General features: G+C 41.2%; 1 protein-coding gene across 6 annotated transcripts; it reads right to left on the bottom strand.

Annotated features, from left to right (window-relative positions):
* Positions 1–356: 356 nt before the first annotated feature.
* Positions 357–16,295, bottom strand: LOC140340683 (uncharacterized). 6 transcript variants are annotated; one of them, XM_072426024.1, is made up of 5 exons: positions 16,199–16,295; positions 7,857–8,082; positions 6,385–6,460; positions 6,081–6,240; positions 357–2,227 (listed from the first exon to the last, which is right to left on the bottom strand). In XM_072426024.1, exons 1-5 carry the CDS (start codon positions 16,220–16,222, stop codon positions 1,877–1,879), a joined length of 837 nt encoding a protein of 278 aa, XP_072282125.1. In that variant the 5' UTR covers positions 16,223–16,295; the 3' UTR covers positions 357–1,876. The 6 variants fall into 6 exon arrangements, 5 of the variants coding, with proteins under 5 accessions (XP_072282125.1, XP_072282126.1, XP_072282127.1 ...); XM_072426025.1 differs by lacking the exon at positions 16,199–16,295 and adding an exon at positions 11,059–11,427; XM_072426026.1 differs by lacking the exon at positions 16,199–16,295 and adding an exon at positions 13,257–13,395 and having other exon boundaries at positions 6,385–8,082.
* Between the last annotated feature and the right edge of the window lie 1,413 nt (positions 16,296–17,708).

Here is a 17,708-nt window from a genome sequence, read left to right as displayed (position 1 = left end):
CCAGACAAAAAGCACCACTGCACCCAATTGAGAGTCATAGGCCATTTGAGCTTGTTGCTTTGGACCATGTTAAATGAAGACCCAGCCGAGATGGGTATGTGTATGCTCTAACAATCATTGACCATTATAGCAAGTATGCCATGGTACTACCAGTAAGAGACTTATCAGCGCAAACGACTGTGGATGTGTTTGAAAAGAGGTTTATTGAGGTTCACAGACCACCAGAAGAGATTCTGACTGACCAAGGTGAAAGGATCTGCTTCTACTTCTAGTTCCTCGAATGCACCCTGACTTCTCCATCACCCACAGAGACAGACATCTGGAGAGATACCCCAATAACACACACACATGCTGAGTATGGTTACAAGAGTATTCCATTCTTTATTCGACAAGGCAGTCTTTTTATACACATAGGTAAACAAGGGCGTTCTCGTTGTCCACACGCACAATTTCCACAGCTGTTTAAGTTTTGGCCATATGTAGTGGTTTTTGCATTCCAAAGAATTTCAAAATTTTGCCATCTGGTTACAATTAAACTGAGTAGATAGGAAAAGAAGAAATACAACAACTTATATGGAAATATAGCTTATACATGTATGTGGCTCACATTAGCTCTAGCTATACAGTCCTGTAACAATACTTATTTAACCCTTCAATCCCCTCTTAAGTCATAAACATGACTTATTTTCTTTCTAACATAGAGAGGTAAGTAGCATTTTTTTGTCCAGGATCTGTGGGCTTTGGACACATAGCGTGGAATGTTTGTATAAGGGGAAGGATACATTGGATACAACAACATAAAATAATCAAGGAAGCAATTATAATTACAATACTGATAAATAATGTTTTAACCAACTCCGGCAGCCAGTTCAAAAACCAGTCCCACCAGGAGGATGAACCAACATCCTCCTTGATATTATTAGTAATTTCATGTAATGCTTGAATATGGGACTGGATTGAACTGGAATGGTCAGATAAATACAAACAACACATTCCTTTAATATCTTGACAACCTACGTTATGTTTAAGTAACAAATAATCCACAGCAAATCTAGTTTCTAGCACTGCTCCTCTTAATCCTTGTAGATCTAAAAGCATGTTTGATAAGGTGGTAGAAGTATGATTAAGAGATTTAGCCAAGTCACATGCAATAGAATTTATAGTACGAGTATTATATATAGCCAGTCCAGGCATTCCCAATATAGAGGCCCCCAAACTTGTATATTCTGCACGGCTGAGAAGGGGTAGAGTAGACTCACAATTTTCTGGTAAAGTCTTGGTAACCAATCTGTGGGTTCTCCCGACAGGGGGTTGTCTAGTAAGGGAATTATCCAGGGAGCTAACAATCCTACCATTCGTTTTACAGGTGTCATTAATATAATCATTTACACTATTCTTAGGTAATCCTCTTTTTATTTCTCTATCATCACAATATAAGGTTATATCCTGGGAAAAGGTAAAACAGGTATCTGCTTCAGTCACATTAATAGTAGTTATTCTAATATTATCCCTACTATATCCTAATTTCTGACATTCCCCACAGAAGTCATACAAGGGAATAGGAGATTGTGAGTTTTTAGATGTTGACAAGACTTCAAGGAAGGATTCATCGGGTGTAGGCACAGCAACAACACATGTTCTCACAAGGTCCCGTGGGCTCTGTAGGTCTTCAAGGCACAATGAGCTAACATTTAGGGCATTTGCCATCCTGACTATACTATTCTGTTCAGGATGAAAGGGGCTGGGAGCAAAGGGATCTTGCTTCTGAGCTCTTTTAGATACTGACTGATTATTCGGTATACCGCATAAGTAACTCATCTCCTCTGGATGATAGATACAAGTAGTAATAAACCAGACTTGCAGGAAAACGCAAAGATTAATAATTATCAACAGACAAACAAATCTCCCAGAATATTGTGGGGTCATCATCTTCGGCCTGTGGCAAGGCACTTTTCAGGGAGACTTCTTCTAAGTGTCCCTCTTTGCCTAGGGATTTCACACCTGCTTTACCCTCTTTATCTTCGTTTGACGCCGGAGAAGAAGCCTCAGAGACCCTTTTCACTCTGCTAGCGTGAATCCAGATTTGAGCCTCTTCTGTGAGAATCACTGTTCTGGTGACTGCTACCACTCGGGTGGGTGGTCCAAATGGGAACTCAATCTGTTTTCGACCTTTTGCCAGGCGCTGGACTATCACCATGTCTCCTGGTTGGAAAGGATGCGTAGGTTCCTGTGGAGAGAAAGGAGAGGCACAAGCAGCATCTTTTTCAACTTGATCTAAAGTTTCTACAAGTTTTCTAACATATTCTGCCTGTACTACACTACATCCACTTTTTCTATCACGGGGGCCTTTGGACCCCAAGGGGTGGGGAAGGGTCTTCCCATTAGGACCTCAAATGGTGAGTAACCAGTATTCTTGTTAGGTTGCATCCTAATTTCTGCTAAGGCTACAGGCAAAAACTTTTTCCAATTAGTGAACGTGCCTCCAGTAATTTTCCTTATTTTTTCTTTAATTGTTCAATTCATCCTTTCTACTACCCCAGAACTCTGAGGGTGGTAAGGGAGGTGGAACTTCCAGTCAATCCCAAGGGCTTTGGAAAGCTCCTTACATACCCTGGACGAAAAAGCTGGGCCATTATCTGAGTTGAACTGAATTTGAACAGGACATCCCCATCTGGGGATAATCTCTTGTAACAAAATCTCTACCACTATTTGTGTGGTTTCATTGGTAGTCGGAAAAACCTCCGGCCACCTAGAGAACATATCCACAATTACAAGGGCATACTCCTGCTTTCTTCCTGCCTTTGGAATATGGGTAAAGTCAATTTGTAAGTGAGTGAATGGCGAAGTCCGGTAATTCAGATGCTGGTGTTGAGCCTTCTTTGAGTTATTTGGGTTGTTTCTGAGACATATAAAACATCGTGAAACATAGGATTGTACCTTTGATCTAAGGCTTGGTATAAAAAAATCTCTCCTAATGAGGTCAGTGGTTGCCTGTGCTCCCCTATGGCCAAGGCCATGATATTGTGCAATTAAAATTGGGGCGCTTGCAACTGGAATACATGGTTTCCCCTCTTTGCAGACAAGACCCGTATCAGGGTCTTGTACTGCACCTACCGACTGCCATTCTAACTTGTCACTACTTGTAGCCAAATCCTGGAGGCTTAGCGATAAATTGTCAGTAAGGGTAATTCCTGGAACTAAGGAGGGCATTTGAACTGTTGCTGCCTGTCTAATAGCGGCCTCTTTTGCTGCCTTATCAGCTAGGGCATTCACTTTAGCTATGTCCGTTTGGAGGCCAGTATGTGCTTTACAATGGACAATAGCAACTTTGCTTGGTAATTGGATGGCGGCTAGGAGATTGTGTACTAGGTTGGAATGTTAAATTTGCTTCACATCTGCAGCTATGAAGCCTCTTCTCTGCCAGATTACCCCATGATCATGTACAACTCCAAAGGCATATTGGAATCAGTGTATATATATACATCTCTTCCCTCAAAAAGACAAGAAGCTCTAGTGAGGGCAATCGGTTCAGCTGCTTGGGCTGACTGAAAAGGTATAGGATTTGATTCTAGAATAACATCAGGGAGTTGAACCACAGCATATCCCGCATGATAAGTGTTGTCGTTGGGGCGGGAACAGGATCCATCCACAAAAATATCAGGTGCTCCTTCAATGGGTGTGGACTGTAAGTCAGGTCTAGGTGAGGTGTTTTCATGTATGAGTTCAGTACATTCATGGGGAGGAGGCAAATCATCCTGCTCTCCCTTATATCCAAGTAGGGCATTTATTATAGCCATTGGACCGAATGTGGGTGATAAGTATTTAATATGAAGTTGAGGATTTGAAAGTAATAAGACTTCACAGCCACTCAACCCTTGTGCAGACATATGTTGGGTATGTATGTTTTTAAGTAGGGCCTGGACATTGTGTGATGTATGATGTGTGGTGGTATGGTGACCTAGGGTGATAGGTGTGGCCATCTCTGGGACCATGGGACAGGCTGCCAGACTTCTGAGACACACAGGCATGCCCTGAACCTGTAGGGGAACTACCTTTCAGAAAAAAGCAACAAGGCGGAATTTGCCTCCATGTTCTTGCTCTAGAACACCCGCCATGGTTTTACAATTGTCCCTGGCAAATAAGTGAAACATTATGCCATAGTCGGGTAGGCCCAAGCCAGGACTTGAAACCATTGCACATTTTCAAATGACTAAAAGCTTATAACATTTCATCAGACCATTTAATGAAATCTGGCATATCAGTCTTAGTGGCTTGTCTCAGAATATTGTCATAGTAGGAACAATCAGCTATCTATTGGCGGCAGTAACCAATCATGCCAAGAAAATTTAGCATATCTTTCTTGGTTTGTGGGCGGGGCAGACCCAGCACAGCAGTAATTTTGGCATGGCTGAATTTCCTATCACCTTTACTGAGAACAAAACCCAAATAATCAACACTTCCTGTACACCATCGCAGTTTTGTCTTTGACACTTTGTGACCACATTCACATAACCCAAGTAATAAGCTAACACAGTCTGCCTGGCAGGCCTCCCGAGTAGAACTACATATGAGGAGATCATCCACATATTGTAGAAGGACAGAACCTTGAGGGGCAGTCCAAGGGCGCAGTGTAGCTTTGAGGACAATGGAGTAGACTACCGGGGAGTCTACATAACCCTGAGGCATTCTACACCAAGTATACTGGTGATATTTAAATGTAAAGGCAAAGAGTGGCCGTGTCTCCTTGTCAACTGGGACAGAAAAAAATGCATTCTTTAAATCAATGACAGAAAAAAATTCTGCATGGGCAGGGATGGCTGATAGTAGAGATGGCACATCTGGGACTACTTGGGATATGGGTATGATCTCAGCGTTTACTGCTCTAAGATCCTAGACAAACCTAAAGGTATTGTCAGCCTTTCTCACTGGGTTGATAGGTGTACGACTGCCTATCACCCACAATGCAATGGTTTATGTGAAAAAATGAACCAAAACATAATAAATCTATTGTGTAAATTGCCAGAGTGTGAGAAAGCTAATTGCCGACATGGGTATCTAAACTGACTTTGCTATATAACCATACAACGCACTGTTCAACTAAACAAGAACCCTATACATTAATGTCTGGTCACAAAAGTTGGTTGCTGGCCGATATATTGCTAAGTGTCCCAACTGACATGATGATAACCCAATACCACAAACTGACTGGGCAAAAGAGCAACTGAGGGGCCTCAAACTGATCCAACAAAAAACCAATGAAACAACCCAGGAGGCTCAACAAAAATAAATGGATGACTATAATGCCAAAGCTGAGGCTAAACCACTATGTGTAGGAGATCACGTATGGTTACGAAAAAAACACAGGTCAAACAAACTGGAAAATAAATGGGAATCTGTGCCCTATGAGATCAAAGCCATACCAACTGCTGAAACCTATCAGATAAATAAACAAGGGTATGAGAACCTAAAATTATGTTCACCGTAATCAATTGAAGCTGTGTTTATCCAAGGAACTTGGGGAAGAAACCCCTACGGCTCGAGAAAATGTACCAACTGAAAATGTATTACCGGAAACTAAATTAAAACCAGCTACAGTCAGTAAGACCCCCTTTAACTGGTTTTTGAAAGGTTCTGAAAGGTTCTTGGCTCTATTCCTCTGTCCTCTCAATCCATCCCAGAGTCTCTCATTGCATCAGAACAGGCGCGCCTGGGAAGAATCGCTTAACGACGCATACACTCGTATGGTATCAAGCAATCTCCAACTTTATTATAACAAACATCTAGTTTATATATCATAACAATATGCCATAGCGCATGCTCATTTATTAGAATGGAATGGAAAATCACTAATATATGTATTCTAAAAGGAAACTGTTTAGCGACATAATTTCAGACACATGCAAAACATCTTGTTATTCATAAACAGTCGACAATATCTGAGTTTAGCAGAATTAATAAGGACACTCATCTTGGCAAAACATCAGGTTTATACACATATACCGTGTTTCCCCGATTATAAGCCATCCCCATTAAATAAGCCACCCCCGATTTTTGATAAAATATTAAAATAAGGCACTCACCCGGGAATAAGACATCCTCTGATATCCGATCCTGTGTGTCTCCTCGATGCTGGCTGCAGTGTGTGTCTCCTCCTGGCTGCAGTGCAGAGCGAAACTGAAAGTAAGAAGCCGGCATTCTGCACCAGGAAGCAAGCTGCTGATCCCTGTCCTAACGGAGATCCTGGGGAAACAGGGTAGTTTAAACAACCAAGGGATACATCTAGTTCCCATAACTAAGCTCTCATAACTAAAAACTAGAATAAGAAACAAAATGGAGTGTCTCAGGCCCTTTCAATCCCCTCTTAAGTCACGAATATGACTTCACCTCTTATGATTCATCTGTAGGTACTCAATGTACTCATGTCCAACGTCCCTTGGTCTAGGGCAGAACGCCTGTAATGCTTGCAATAAGGAGGGAATACAATGAATACAGCAACACAGCAAGATTAGACAGACAGTTATAATAATTCCATACATAAAGAGCGTTTTTAACCAGGTAATATCAGGTAACCAACTCAGAAACCAATCCCACCATGAGGATGATCCCACATCTTGTTTAATACCTTGTACAATTTCTTGTAATGCCTGTATTTCTTCCTCTATGGACTTTGAATGATCTGATAGGTTGAAACAACACATACCCTAAAACTCTGGAATCCTAGAATATGCTTAAACAATAGATAATCTACAGCAAATCTATTCTCTGAGACTGCTCCTCTCAAACCTTGTAGATCTAACAGTATGTCGGCTAGAACAGTGGAGGTATGATTCAGAGATTTAGCTAAATCACATGCAATAGAATTTATAGTACGAGTATTATATATAGCCAATCCTGGAACTCCTACAATAGATGCTCCCAGGGCTAATGTACTCAGAAGCACTTAATAGGGGCAACCCAGAGGTACAATCAGGAGACAATTGTTTGGCAATTGATCTTTTCCCTCTCCGATTATCCCCTGTAGGTTTCTCTCTTGGGAGTGCTACTGTAAGTCTAGAAAAAGTACAAGGACCTCCAGTAACATTACCATGGATATAATTGAAAGTAATATTACCACAGGAAAGGAACCACCCAGTGGGTAGTCCAATATCCTCATTTACGCCAGGCACCGGATGGGTGGCATTACAACTCATATTATTGGTAACATTACGTAGTGGTACCTTCATGTCTATACCATTATACTTTCAAGTACTATTATATGTATATTGCAAGTATGCTTTGACATTAGCGTATCCAACATTATTTCCTGGAGAGCCATTCATCCAATGGAGGTTGGGGCACACCCGACCAAAACTAAAACAATTGTGGGCTGCTGTGACATTAACAGTGCTTACTATAATCTTATCCTTTGGCTTCCGGATATGACATTCCCCACAATAGTAGTATATGGGGGAGGGTAATGTGAGTTTGGGATACTGTTGTCTGCTATACCACAGCTGTGCTATTATGCTCTGTGGAGTGGCCACTGCTATTAAACATGTGTGTGTAACATGCCTTGGCTTAAGAGGGTCCTGCAAACACATAGAACTAACATTTAGAGCTCTCATTAGTTTCACAATACTATTATCTCCCAAATGGACTGATACTTCAGCCTCAATTGTCCTTTTTACTCTTGACCTGTTCCTCTGTGTGCCACACAGAAAAGGTATCACTTCAGGGTGATAGATGCATGTAGTTGTAAGCCATATAGGCAGGAATATACACAAGTTACAAATCGTCAATAGGCAAAGCACTTCCCCAGAATCCTGTGAGTTCAACATCATCAGCCTGTGATAGGGCACCCTTCAGGGATTTCACACCTGCTTCACCCTTTTTGTCCCTGTTTAATGCCAGAGAAGGAACCTCCGGAACCCTTTTTACTCTGCTAGCGTTAATCCAAATTGGAGCCTCCTCTGTGAGAATCGCTGTCCTGGTGACTGCTACCACTTGAGTGGGTGGTCCAAACAAGAACTCAATCTGTTTCCGTCCTTTTGCCAGGCGCTGGACTATCACTACATCCCCTGGTTGGAAAGGATGCGTAGGTTCCTGTGAAGAGAAAGGAGAGGCACGAGCAACATTTTTTTCAACTTGATCTAAAGTTTCTACAAGTTTTCTCACATATTCTGCCTGTACTACTTCTAGATCCCCTTTTTCTATCACGGGAGCTTCTGGACCCCAAGGAGTAGTGAAGGGTCTTCCCATTAGGACCTCAAATGGTGAGTAGCCAGTATTCTTATTAGGCTACATCCTAATCTCTGCTAAGGCTACAGGCAAAAACTTTTTCCAATTTGTAAACGTACCTCCAGTAATTTTCCTTAGTTTTTTCTTAATTGTTCTATTCATCCTTTCTACTACCCCTGAACTCTGGGGGTGGTAGGGGAGGTGGAACTTCCAATCAATCCTAAGGGCTTTGGAAAGCTCCTTACATACCCTGGACGCAAAAGCTGGTCCATTGTCTGAGTTGATTTGGACCAGACATCCCCATCTGGGGATGATCTCTTGCAACAAAATCTTTACCACAATTTGTGTGGTATTATTGGTAGTAGGAAAAACCTCTGGCCATCTAGAGAACATATCCACAATTACAAAAGCATACTCCTGTTTATTTCCTGTCTTTGGAATATGGGTAAAGTCAATTTGTAAATGAGTGAATGGTGAAGTCGGGTAACTCAGATGCTGGTGTTGGGCTTTCTTTGAGTTATTTGGGTTGTTTCTGAGACATATAATACATCGTGAATCATTGGACTGTACCTTTGATCTAAGGCTTGGTATGAAAAAATCTCTCCTAATGAGATCAGTGGTTGCCTGTGCTCCCCTATGGCCAAGGCCATGATATTGTGCAATTAAAATTGGGGCGCTTGCAACTGGAATACATGGTTTCCCCTCTTGCAGATAAGACCCATATCAGGATTTTGTACTGCACCTACCAACTGCCATTCTAACTTGTAACTACTTGTAGCCAAATCCTGGAGACTTAGCAATAAATTGTCAGTAAGGGTAATTTCTGGGACTAGGGAGGGCATTTGAACTGTTGCAGCCTCCCTAACAGCAGCCTCCTTTGCTGCCTTATCAGCTAGGGCATTTCCTCTCGCTATGTCCGTTTGAAGGCCAGTATGTGCTTTACAATGGACAATAGCAACTTTGCTTGGTAATTGGATGGCAGCCAGGAGATCATGTACTAGGATGGAATGTGAGATTTGCTTCCCATCTGCATCTATGAAGCCTCTTCTCTGCCAGATTACCCCGTGATCATGTAAAACCCCAAAGGCATATTAAGAAACAGTGTATATATTCACATCTCTTCCCTCAAAAAGACAACAAGCTCTAGTGAGGGCAATCAGTTCAGCTGCTTGGGCTGACTGAAAAGGTATAGGATTTGATTCCAAAATAAAATCAGGGAGTTGAACTACAGCATTTTCCACATGATAAGTGTTGTCATTAGGGCGGGAACAGGATCAATCCACAAAAATATCAGGAGCTCCTTCAATGGGTGTGGACTGTAAGTCAGGTCTAGGTGAGGTGTGTTCATGTATGAGTTCAGAACATTCGTGAGGAGGAGGCAAATCATCCTGCTCTCCTTTATATCCAAGTAGGGTATTTAGTATAGCCAAATGTGGGTGCTGAGTATTTAATATGAAGCTGAGGATTAAATAACAACAAAACTTCATATCTACTCAGTCGTTGTGCTGATATATGCTGTGTGTGTATGTTTTTCAGTAGGGCTAAAACATTGTGTGAGGTATGCAGAGTGGTGGGATTACCGAGGGTAATAGGCGTAGCCATCTCAGCAACCATGGCACAGGCTGCCAAACTCCCGAGACACGCAGGCATGCCCTGAACCTGTACCGGAACCACTTTTGAGAAAAAAGCAACAGGGCAAAATTTGCCTCCATGTTCCTACGCCAGGACTCCTGCCATGGTTTTACAATCGTCCCTGGCAAATAAGTGAAACATCACGCCATAATCGGGTAGGCCCAAGCCAGGATTTGAAACCATTGCACATTTCAAATGACCAAAAGCTTGTAACATTTCATTAGACCATTTAATAAAATCAGGCATATCAGTCTTAGTGGCTTGTCTAAGAATATTGTCATAGTAGGAACAATCAGCTATCCATTGGTGGCAGTAACCAATCATGCCAAGAAAGGTTAATATGTCTTTCTTGGTTGGTGGGTGGGGCAGACCCAGTACAGCAGTAATTCTGGCATGGCTGATTTTCCTTTCACCTTTACTGAGGACAAAGCCCAAATAATCAACACGTTCTGTACACCATTGCAATTTCTTTCTTGCTACTTTATGTCCACATTCACATAACCACAGTAATAGACTAACAAAGTCCGCTTGGCAGGCCTCCCGAGTGAGACTACATATGAGGAGATCGTCCGCATATTGTAGAAGGACAGAACCATGAGGGGAAGTCCAAGGGCGCAGTGTAGTCTGGAGAACAATAGTAGACTACAGGGGAATCTACATAACCCCGAGGCATTCTACACCAAGTATACTGGCGATGTTTAAATGTAAAAGCAAAAAGTGGCCGTGTCTCCTTGTCAACTGGGACAGAAAAAAATGCATTCTTTAAATCAATAACAGAGAAAAACCCTGCATGGGCAGGAATAGCTGATAGCAGAGATGGCACGTCTGGAACCACAGGGGCTATGGGTATGATCTGAGCATTTACTGCTCTAAGATCCTGGACAAACCTAAAGGTATTGTCAGCCTTTCTCACTGGGTTGATAGGTGTGTTGTAGGGAGAAACAATTTCCTCAATAACCTCTGCCTCTAGAAATTCCATTACCATTGGTTCAATTCCCTTTTCTTTCTCTGGGGAAAGTGGATATTGTTTAATGTAGACAGGTGCAGTGCCGGGCTTAAGCATTGCCTTGTAAGGTGTACAAGAGATTAGACCAACATCTTGGTCAGTCCTTGCCCACACTTCAGAAGGAACCTGATCAAGCAGTGGATCTTGTGGCTGACATTCCAGATATGAAAAACAACCACAGTTTGGCACATGAATGGGCATACCTGAGCATGTGACATGTAGGTGTCCTGTTTTGCTAATCCCAAACTGCAATTTCAGTAGAACAAATAAATCCCTTCCTAGCAGATTCACAGGACAATTTGGGATAACTCAGTGTGTGAACATTGACTGGTGACTATATGGATATTGGACTGAGAGAGGAGGAGTTTTATAAGATCTTGTAAGTATCCCATTAATTCCCACAGAGGGCTCAGCATTCTCTCTTGGACCACTATAATAATCTTCACTTCTAATATAGTACTACTAGTAGCACCAGAGTCCACAAGAAAAGGAAGAGGTCGTCCTTCTATATTTAACCCAATTAGTGGCGACTCCCTATAGTGGTTGGTAACCAGAGCAAATATGCTGGGATACTGTCCCCTGGGCACCTTCACTGCGGTGTCTGCTGTCCCCAAGCTATGGGGAAGCGAGGATTGCTCTGGGGCTGTGGCAGTGGTGGAGGAAAATCGGGGGTCTGGGAATGTTGTGGACATGGTTGAGTGCCTTGGACCTGAGTATCATTTGGGGTGTTTTGCCTAGGTGGGTAGGGGCATTGACTAATCCAGTGGTCTGTCCTACCACAATTAAAACAACCTGCAAGGCGTTTTCTAATATTACCCCTTCTTCCAAAAGATGTACCCCTACCTCTTCCCCGACTTATTCCACGTCCTGCTAAACCCCCCTACAGGGCTGATTTGAGGGACAGTTCCTATCCTAAGTCTGATAATGAGCTTCTTTAGGCCTCACTACTTCAAAACATCCCGCTGCATCTTTTTCCATTATTTGGTTTGAAATTGGTCCTTGGTCAAACGTGGCCACTCTGAAATCATTTGCTTTACAGTAAGCTGCAAATGTGGTTTAAGATTAGTCAGAAATGTCTGGATAAGCTCTGCACACTCATTCCAGCTTCCAAAGTCCACACCTCATTAAATCTTTTCCAGAAATCAATTACTTATTCTCCTGTCTTCTGCTTATAGGCTACCGCTGTAGGTAATGAAGACCTTGTCTGAAAGCACCGTTCCAACTCCTGCTTTACCTCAGCCCACATTTCCTCTATTCCTGCTTCAGTATTTAGTTTATAATTACCAGCAGAAGTATTAGGGGGTTCTATAGTACTTATAGAGGGAACCTTACTCCAATCCCAGGGAGAATTTTGCCCAACAATGCCATCTATTATCAAACGCATGTCCTCTTGTGTCATACATCTTCCCTTACATGCCCTTTTAAGATAATGGAATGTTCCAGAAGAGGAGAAGGTTGGCTTAGGACAATGCTTGACAATCTTATTACTACCATCTATCTTCCCTAAAGATAGTAAAGACTATCTTCCCTAAGGGATAAGTAAAGAATTTAGGATAGACTTTGGGATAGTATGGACTCTGTCTTGGCGGTTCCAGGCAAGGAGCCAAAAGATTTTCAAACAGTGGAATACCCTCCCCTATGGCCCGTCCAACAACTCCTGAATCAATTCCAGGTACATACAGATTTAATTTATAGAGCTTTTGTGGTTTAGTATACCTACAGGGACACTCTCTAGTGGCAGACCATAAGTGTAAGTTATAACCTGATTGCACTACAGCTCTAATAATATCTGTTCCAATATCCCCCCCCTCTCCTTTCTAATAATAATCCTACACAACAATTAACACGTAACATGACATAGGCACCCAACTCGGTGTCACCGTGCTTTCACCTGTCTCGGGTCAAGGATCAATGGAGGAGGTGGTGCATCTTACACCTTGTTGACAAAACCTTCAATGACCCTGGTCACACAACCTTCAAAGACACTTGTGTCACACAAAAAAATTATCTTATACTTCTACGCGATAGAGGAGAGAAAGCAGAGAGGAAAAACAACAGCTGCTATATTCACAAACACTGAAGCAGACAAAAGTGAAAGTGAATCTGACCATAAGAGACATTAGGATGTGTGTAACGTCACAACTCAAAAATGTGCTATACTGATTCTTCTCTAAAGAATCTCTTGTAGACGTGCACAAATCTACATGTGAGGACTTACACAATCAGTCCTATATCAAGACCTATCTTCCCTAAAGATAGTCCCTATCTTCCCTAAAGATAGTTAATTAGCACCTCTCTTATCTTTATCTCTTACTAACGGATTCAAGATAGAAGCAACAGAAATTATTCGGAAAGAAGCGAGAAAGTTCCCAACCCGTTAGGGAGGAATTCCCGTACTCACCGAAAATTCTGTGTGCTCTATCCCGGCCTACGAGCCCCCAGCTGAAAGGTTCTGAAAAGTTCTTGGCTCTATTCCTCTGTCCTCTCAATCCATCCCAGAGTCTCTCATTGCATCAGAACAGGCGCGCCTGGGAAGAATCATTCAACGACACATACACTTGTATGGTATCAAGCAATCTCCAACTTTATTATAACAAACATCTAGTTTATATATCATAACAATATGCCATAGCGCATGCTCATTTATTAGAATGGAATGGAAAATCACTGACATATGTATTCTAAGAAAACTGTTTAGCAACATAATTTCAGACACATACAAAACATCTTGTTATTCATAAACAGTCGACATTATCTGAGTTTAGCAGAATTAACAAGGACACTCATCTTGGCAAAACATCAGGTTTATACACATATAGTCTAAACAACCAAGGAATACAACTAGTTCCCATAACTAAGCTCTCATAACTAAAAACTAGAATAGGAAACAAAATGGAGTGTCTCAGGCCCTTTCAGTTTTCAATTCTAGAATGGTGGATGGTACCAAAAATGTCATTACCTGTGTCTAGTGAATAACAAGTGCCAAGGTCACCAATAATGCTCTTTCTGATCCTATGATCGACACACAGCCCAGGAGATCTGAAAGAGCCACCAAATGTATCAAACCAGCCAGATACCCAGATTAACTGTTCCATCCACATTTCTGTTATGTGATTTATGGGTGAGAACTGCATTCGTATGAAAATGTGATGATATACTGTATGAATATACCTAAACTTCTAAGGTTCATCTATGATGCTGCATATTTTTGCTGATAATGCTGAAGATCTGTACCCTTTGGAAAATATTATTGTGTTGCTGAAAGCTATGATAAAAGGCTTTAAGGTCAGCCCTGTGAAGGGTTAAGTGAAAAGGGGTCAAAATGATGCCTGACATACTGAAATGACTATGTTGAGAAGGGGCTTTCTCATGTACACCATGTATATTGTGCATGATGACTATGTTGGTGGTACCGGTTGCCAGTCCAGTAATTGGTCCGGCCCAGTTTATGATGTCCTTTTGAGTCTTTTTGCTACAGGTGCAGATGCCGGACAGAGAGCCCATGAAAAGTAGGGGAGCCCCTAGCCCTACTTTTCTAAATCTGCGACTTGAATACAGTACCTGCTGTCCTGTTCTGCCCCAGCGGTGACCAGTGAAGACCTTGCTAATCTCTGCAAAATTCCAACTTGATGACCACAGCCTTACTCAGCCATGGGCATCCTGTCCACATGCATTCCGCATGTTCCATAGAACCAACTACAAGAATACATCATTGCCAGACGTATTACAGCATCGACAGCCCACCAATCTGATATAGAACACAACAAGCGCATGATGAATCCAGTTCGTAACATCTAAGATCCTGAAACATTGAAGGCCCCCCTAGAGCTGGACTATCTCAAACACAATGTACATAGTTGGTGCCCTGTTGCACAAATCTTCTTTGTTCAATAGTTGTGTTTGTGTCGGGGACGCCACAGTTAAAGTAGGGGAGAGTGTAGTGCCCTGGAGCAGGGAGTACGTTGACATTTGGACATTTGTGGATATTTGCCTATTTCCCCTATGTAAAGTTAAAACTTCTTCCTTTATTTCACCTAAAAGAGTTGACTTGCACTGTTTAATACTGTATAATTGCATTTTATGTGTTGTAATATATATATCCTGTTCATTATCACAATGTTTACATGGCTCTGTGGAAAGGGTTAATGAGAGACTATTAGAAAAGCTGGTAATTTTCCACAGCTTGGGTTTAAAGAAGACTATGTTTTGGAGGGAAAAAAACAGACGTTGTTTACCACCATGTTTTGGAGGGAAAAATCCAGAGTTGTTTACCATGTTTTTGAGGGAAAAATCCAGACTTGTTTACCACCTCAAAAGGCAGACAGCCTGACCTTTTAAATGTCTGGTTGTAGCTCTGTTGATATGTCTGGAAACTTGTTTTTGTCTGGAAAACCTGCTGTGTCATTGCCATTGGGTATCATTGACGTTCTAATGTAAGTCTATACCAGACAGGAGCTGAAACAATGGCCCTGATTCATCAATGAAATGTGCGTACGCTCGACGCGCATATTTACCATTTAGTGATTTCACTTGTGCATACATTTATGCAATACATATGCTTTTTAATTAGTACTATTTTAACTGGACTGGTTTGTGTGTGTGTGTGTGTGTGTGGGGGGGTAAGTAGGTTTGCTTGGATGGTATGCATTGATGTGATTTTTTGTAATCCTCATGATTGTTAGCTTCATCTCTTGCTGCAATGTTTTTGTCTCTGGTTTGTAATGCCAGTTTCTGTAGTTTAGCAATTCTTCAGCAATGTGTTGTCATTTTTTCCACAAGTATTGTGTACAAATGTCTGCATGGTTTCCACACCAAACTCCTACCTTTTTTTGTTTGTTTTTTTTTTTTTAATAGCCTGACATTTGCACTCGTGTTGATTTGTCCCCACACAACTCCTGTGTTATAGGTTTGTTGTCATTGTGCTGTGCTGCTTGATCTTAGCCATATTGTATACAAACACATTTCCACTTGCTGTCCAAACTGGTTGTCAATTAGTTGTCTAGCTGAGTTGCATACTCATTCTAACACACCTAATGGTGATGGAAAGAGGTCCAGGTTGCCAAGCACAACATCAAAGCACATTGATTGTCAACCTCACAAGCAGGGTCTCGCACTTTCAGAAATGAACAGATGTGTTGTTGCTTAAGTTAATGCCCATAAATACTGGAGTGTATGCATTATTTAGGTGTTTACACAAAACAAATAGTATTAGTATATCAAAGTTCCAAGGCCAAATCCACTTTGTGCCAAACATTTTCTTGCTTTTTCATCCCTTCAGGGTGTTTTTGCATATTTGAACAGCATTTTAGATGTTGGCCCACTATATATAATTGACTTACTCACCTCAGCTTGGTAGTGGAAGCACATATAGGTGGATTCCTTCTTTTAACCAGAAGCAATATCCTCCCTGAATGTTGCATGTAGCCAAGCCCATGATATCTGAAATCATAGGAAGAAATACCCAATCTTTTCAATGTGAAGCAATAGGGTCTAAAAAGCCCTCTTTGCCTATTTCTTCTTCTAATTTCTCTTTTCTATGTATATGTACACACATCTCAATGCATACATACAGGTTTTGCTTTATGTGCACTCATGTCTATACATACATGAGTGCATATGAAGCAAAACATGCAAAATACACAAAAAAATACAAACTTACCTTAATGAGGACTGTGCAAAAGTGCGGTGCATTTTTCAACTGATAAAACGTAGCGGGTCTGCCGTGGCGCACAACTATGAGTTACACGCTCCTGAAGTTTGGCGCACAACTTTGCGCATCAAACAACTAAGACAATTGTGCTGTATTTTGCTTTACAAATAATTCAGAGGAAGAAACGACTTAAAAACAATCACAATTGTCTTTTAAAACTGTGTGTCCTGGGAGATTGGAAAGGAGATCAACAAACCCCCACAAAACAAACAACAACATTTTATAAACAACTTTATTCAAAAGAAACATTTGCTAAAAGGTCACAATAAAATATAAAAACACATCAAAACCAAAAAAAACACACAATAACAAAATGGCCCAACAAATATTGCATTAAAAATTACTTACCAAACCAATATGCAATTTTGCCCTATCAAGGGTGGAAAACTGGATTAGAAAAGATTTATGCAGGACAAACATTTCAAAGTGGTAATAAAGGCAGAATTTTGCAATCAAACATGGCAACAAACACAATAACATAGAATTAACATTGACTTCAAAATTGCAAAATGGACATTAAAACATTCAAAGTAAAAAAAAATAAAAAAGAAGCTATTGTGCTAAATGGTAAGCAAAGTATCAAATGCAGCAACATAAATTGATTAGGATAACACACAAAACAACAGCCCCTTCAAGAAAAGAAAAAGACAAAAGGAAAAAGCAAGTTAAACCACACCCTTATATATGCTCACATTTATGCGCATAGTTATGCGCACAGATGATAGCAATTCACTTGCAATTAGCACTTATTATTATAATAACTATAGTAAATACAATCATATATATATATATATACACACACACACACACATATATACATTTATAAGAAGCAAACAAGAATGTGTGTGTGCTTGCTTGTCACTTTTGTGGGAAAATCTAGTCCGATGGCAAAGCTGAGCCTTCGCCCGTGGAAAGTCGCAAGAACTCGGTTAACTCTTGCCCAACAGGAAAGAAATAAGTGACATAAGTAACATTTTTTTTTAGGGCTAAGGGTAATATGTGAGCCATTAGAAAGAATGCTTTTTTAGGGGAACAGTGACTAATAATGCAAACTCGCCAGTGTAAAACTGCCGGGGATGCGCAGCTCCAGCAGCAAGCTCATTCAGTTGTTAAATAGCGCGACGGCTTCTGATTTCGGATCGC

Source organism: Pyxicephalus adspersus, chromosome 11, assembly GCF_032062135.1.
Source record: "Pyxicephalus adspersus chromosome 11, UCB_Pads_2.0, whole genome shotgun sequence".
NCBI lineage: Eukaryota > Metazoa > Chordata > Amphibia > Anura > Pyxicephalidae > Pyxicephalus > Pyxicephalus adspersus.
This window is presented reverse-complemented; position numbering and strand designations above follow the sequence as displayed.

What these genes read in the sequence shown, in the direction of transcription:
- LOC140340683 (XM_072426022.1), bottom strand. Translation starts at nt 8,238, where the DNA reads ATGGGAAGACCCTTCACTACTCCTTGGGGTCCAGAAGCTCCCGTGATA. An exon ending in GGACAAAAAGGGTGAAGCAG is followed by an intron (nt 6,461 to 7,856) that starts GTGTGAAATCCC and finishes CCTTATTGCAAG; the next exon opens with CATTACAGGCGTTCTGCCCT. An exon ending in CTACAGATGAATCATAAGAG is followed by an intron (nt 6,241 to 6,384) that starts GTGAAGTCATAT and finishes CTGTTTCCCCAG; the next exon opens with GATCTCCGTTAGGACAGGGA.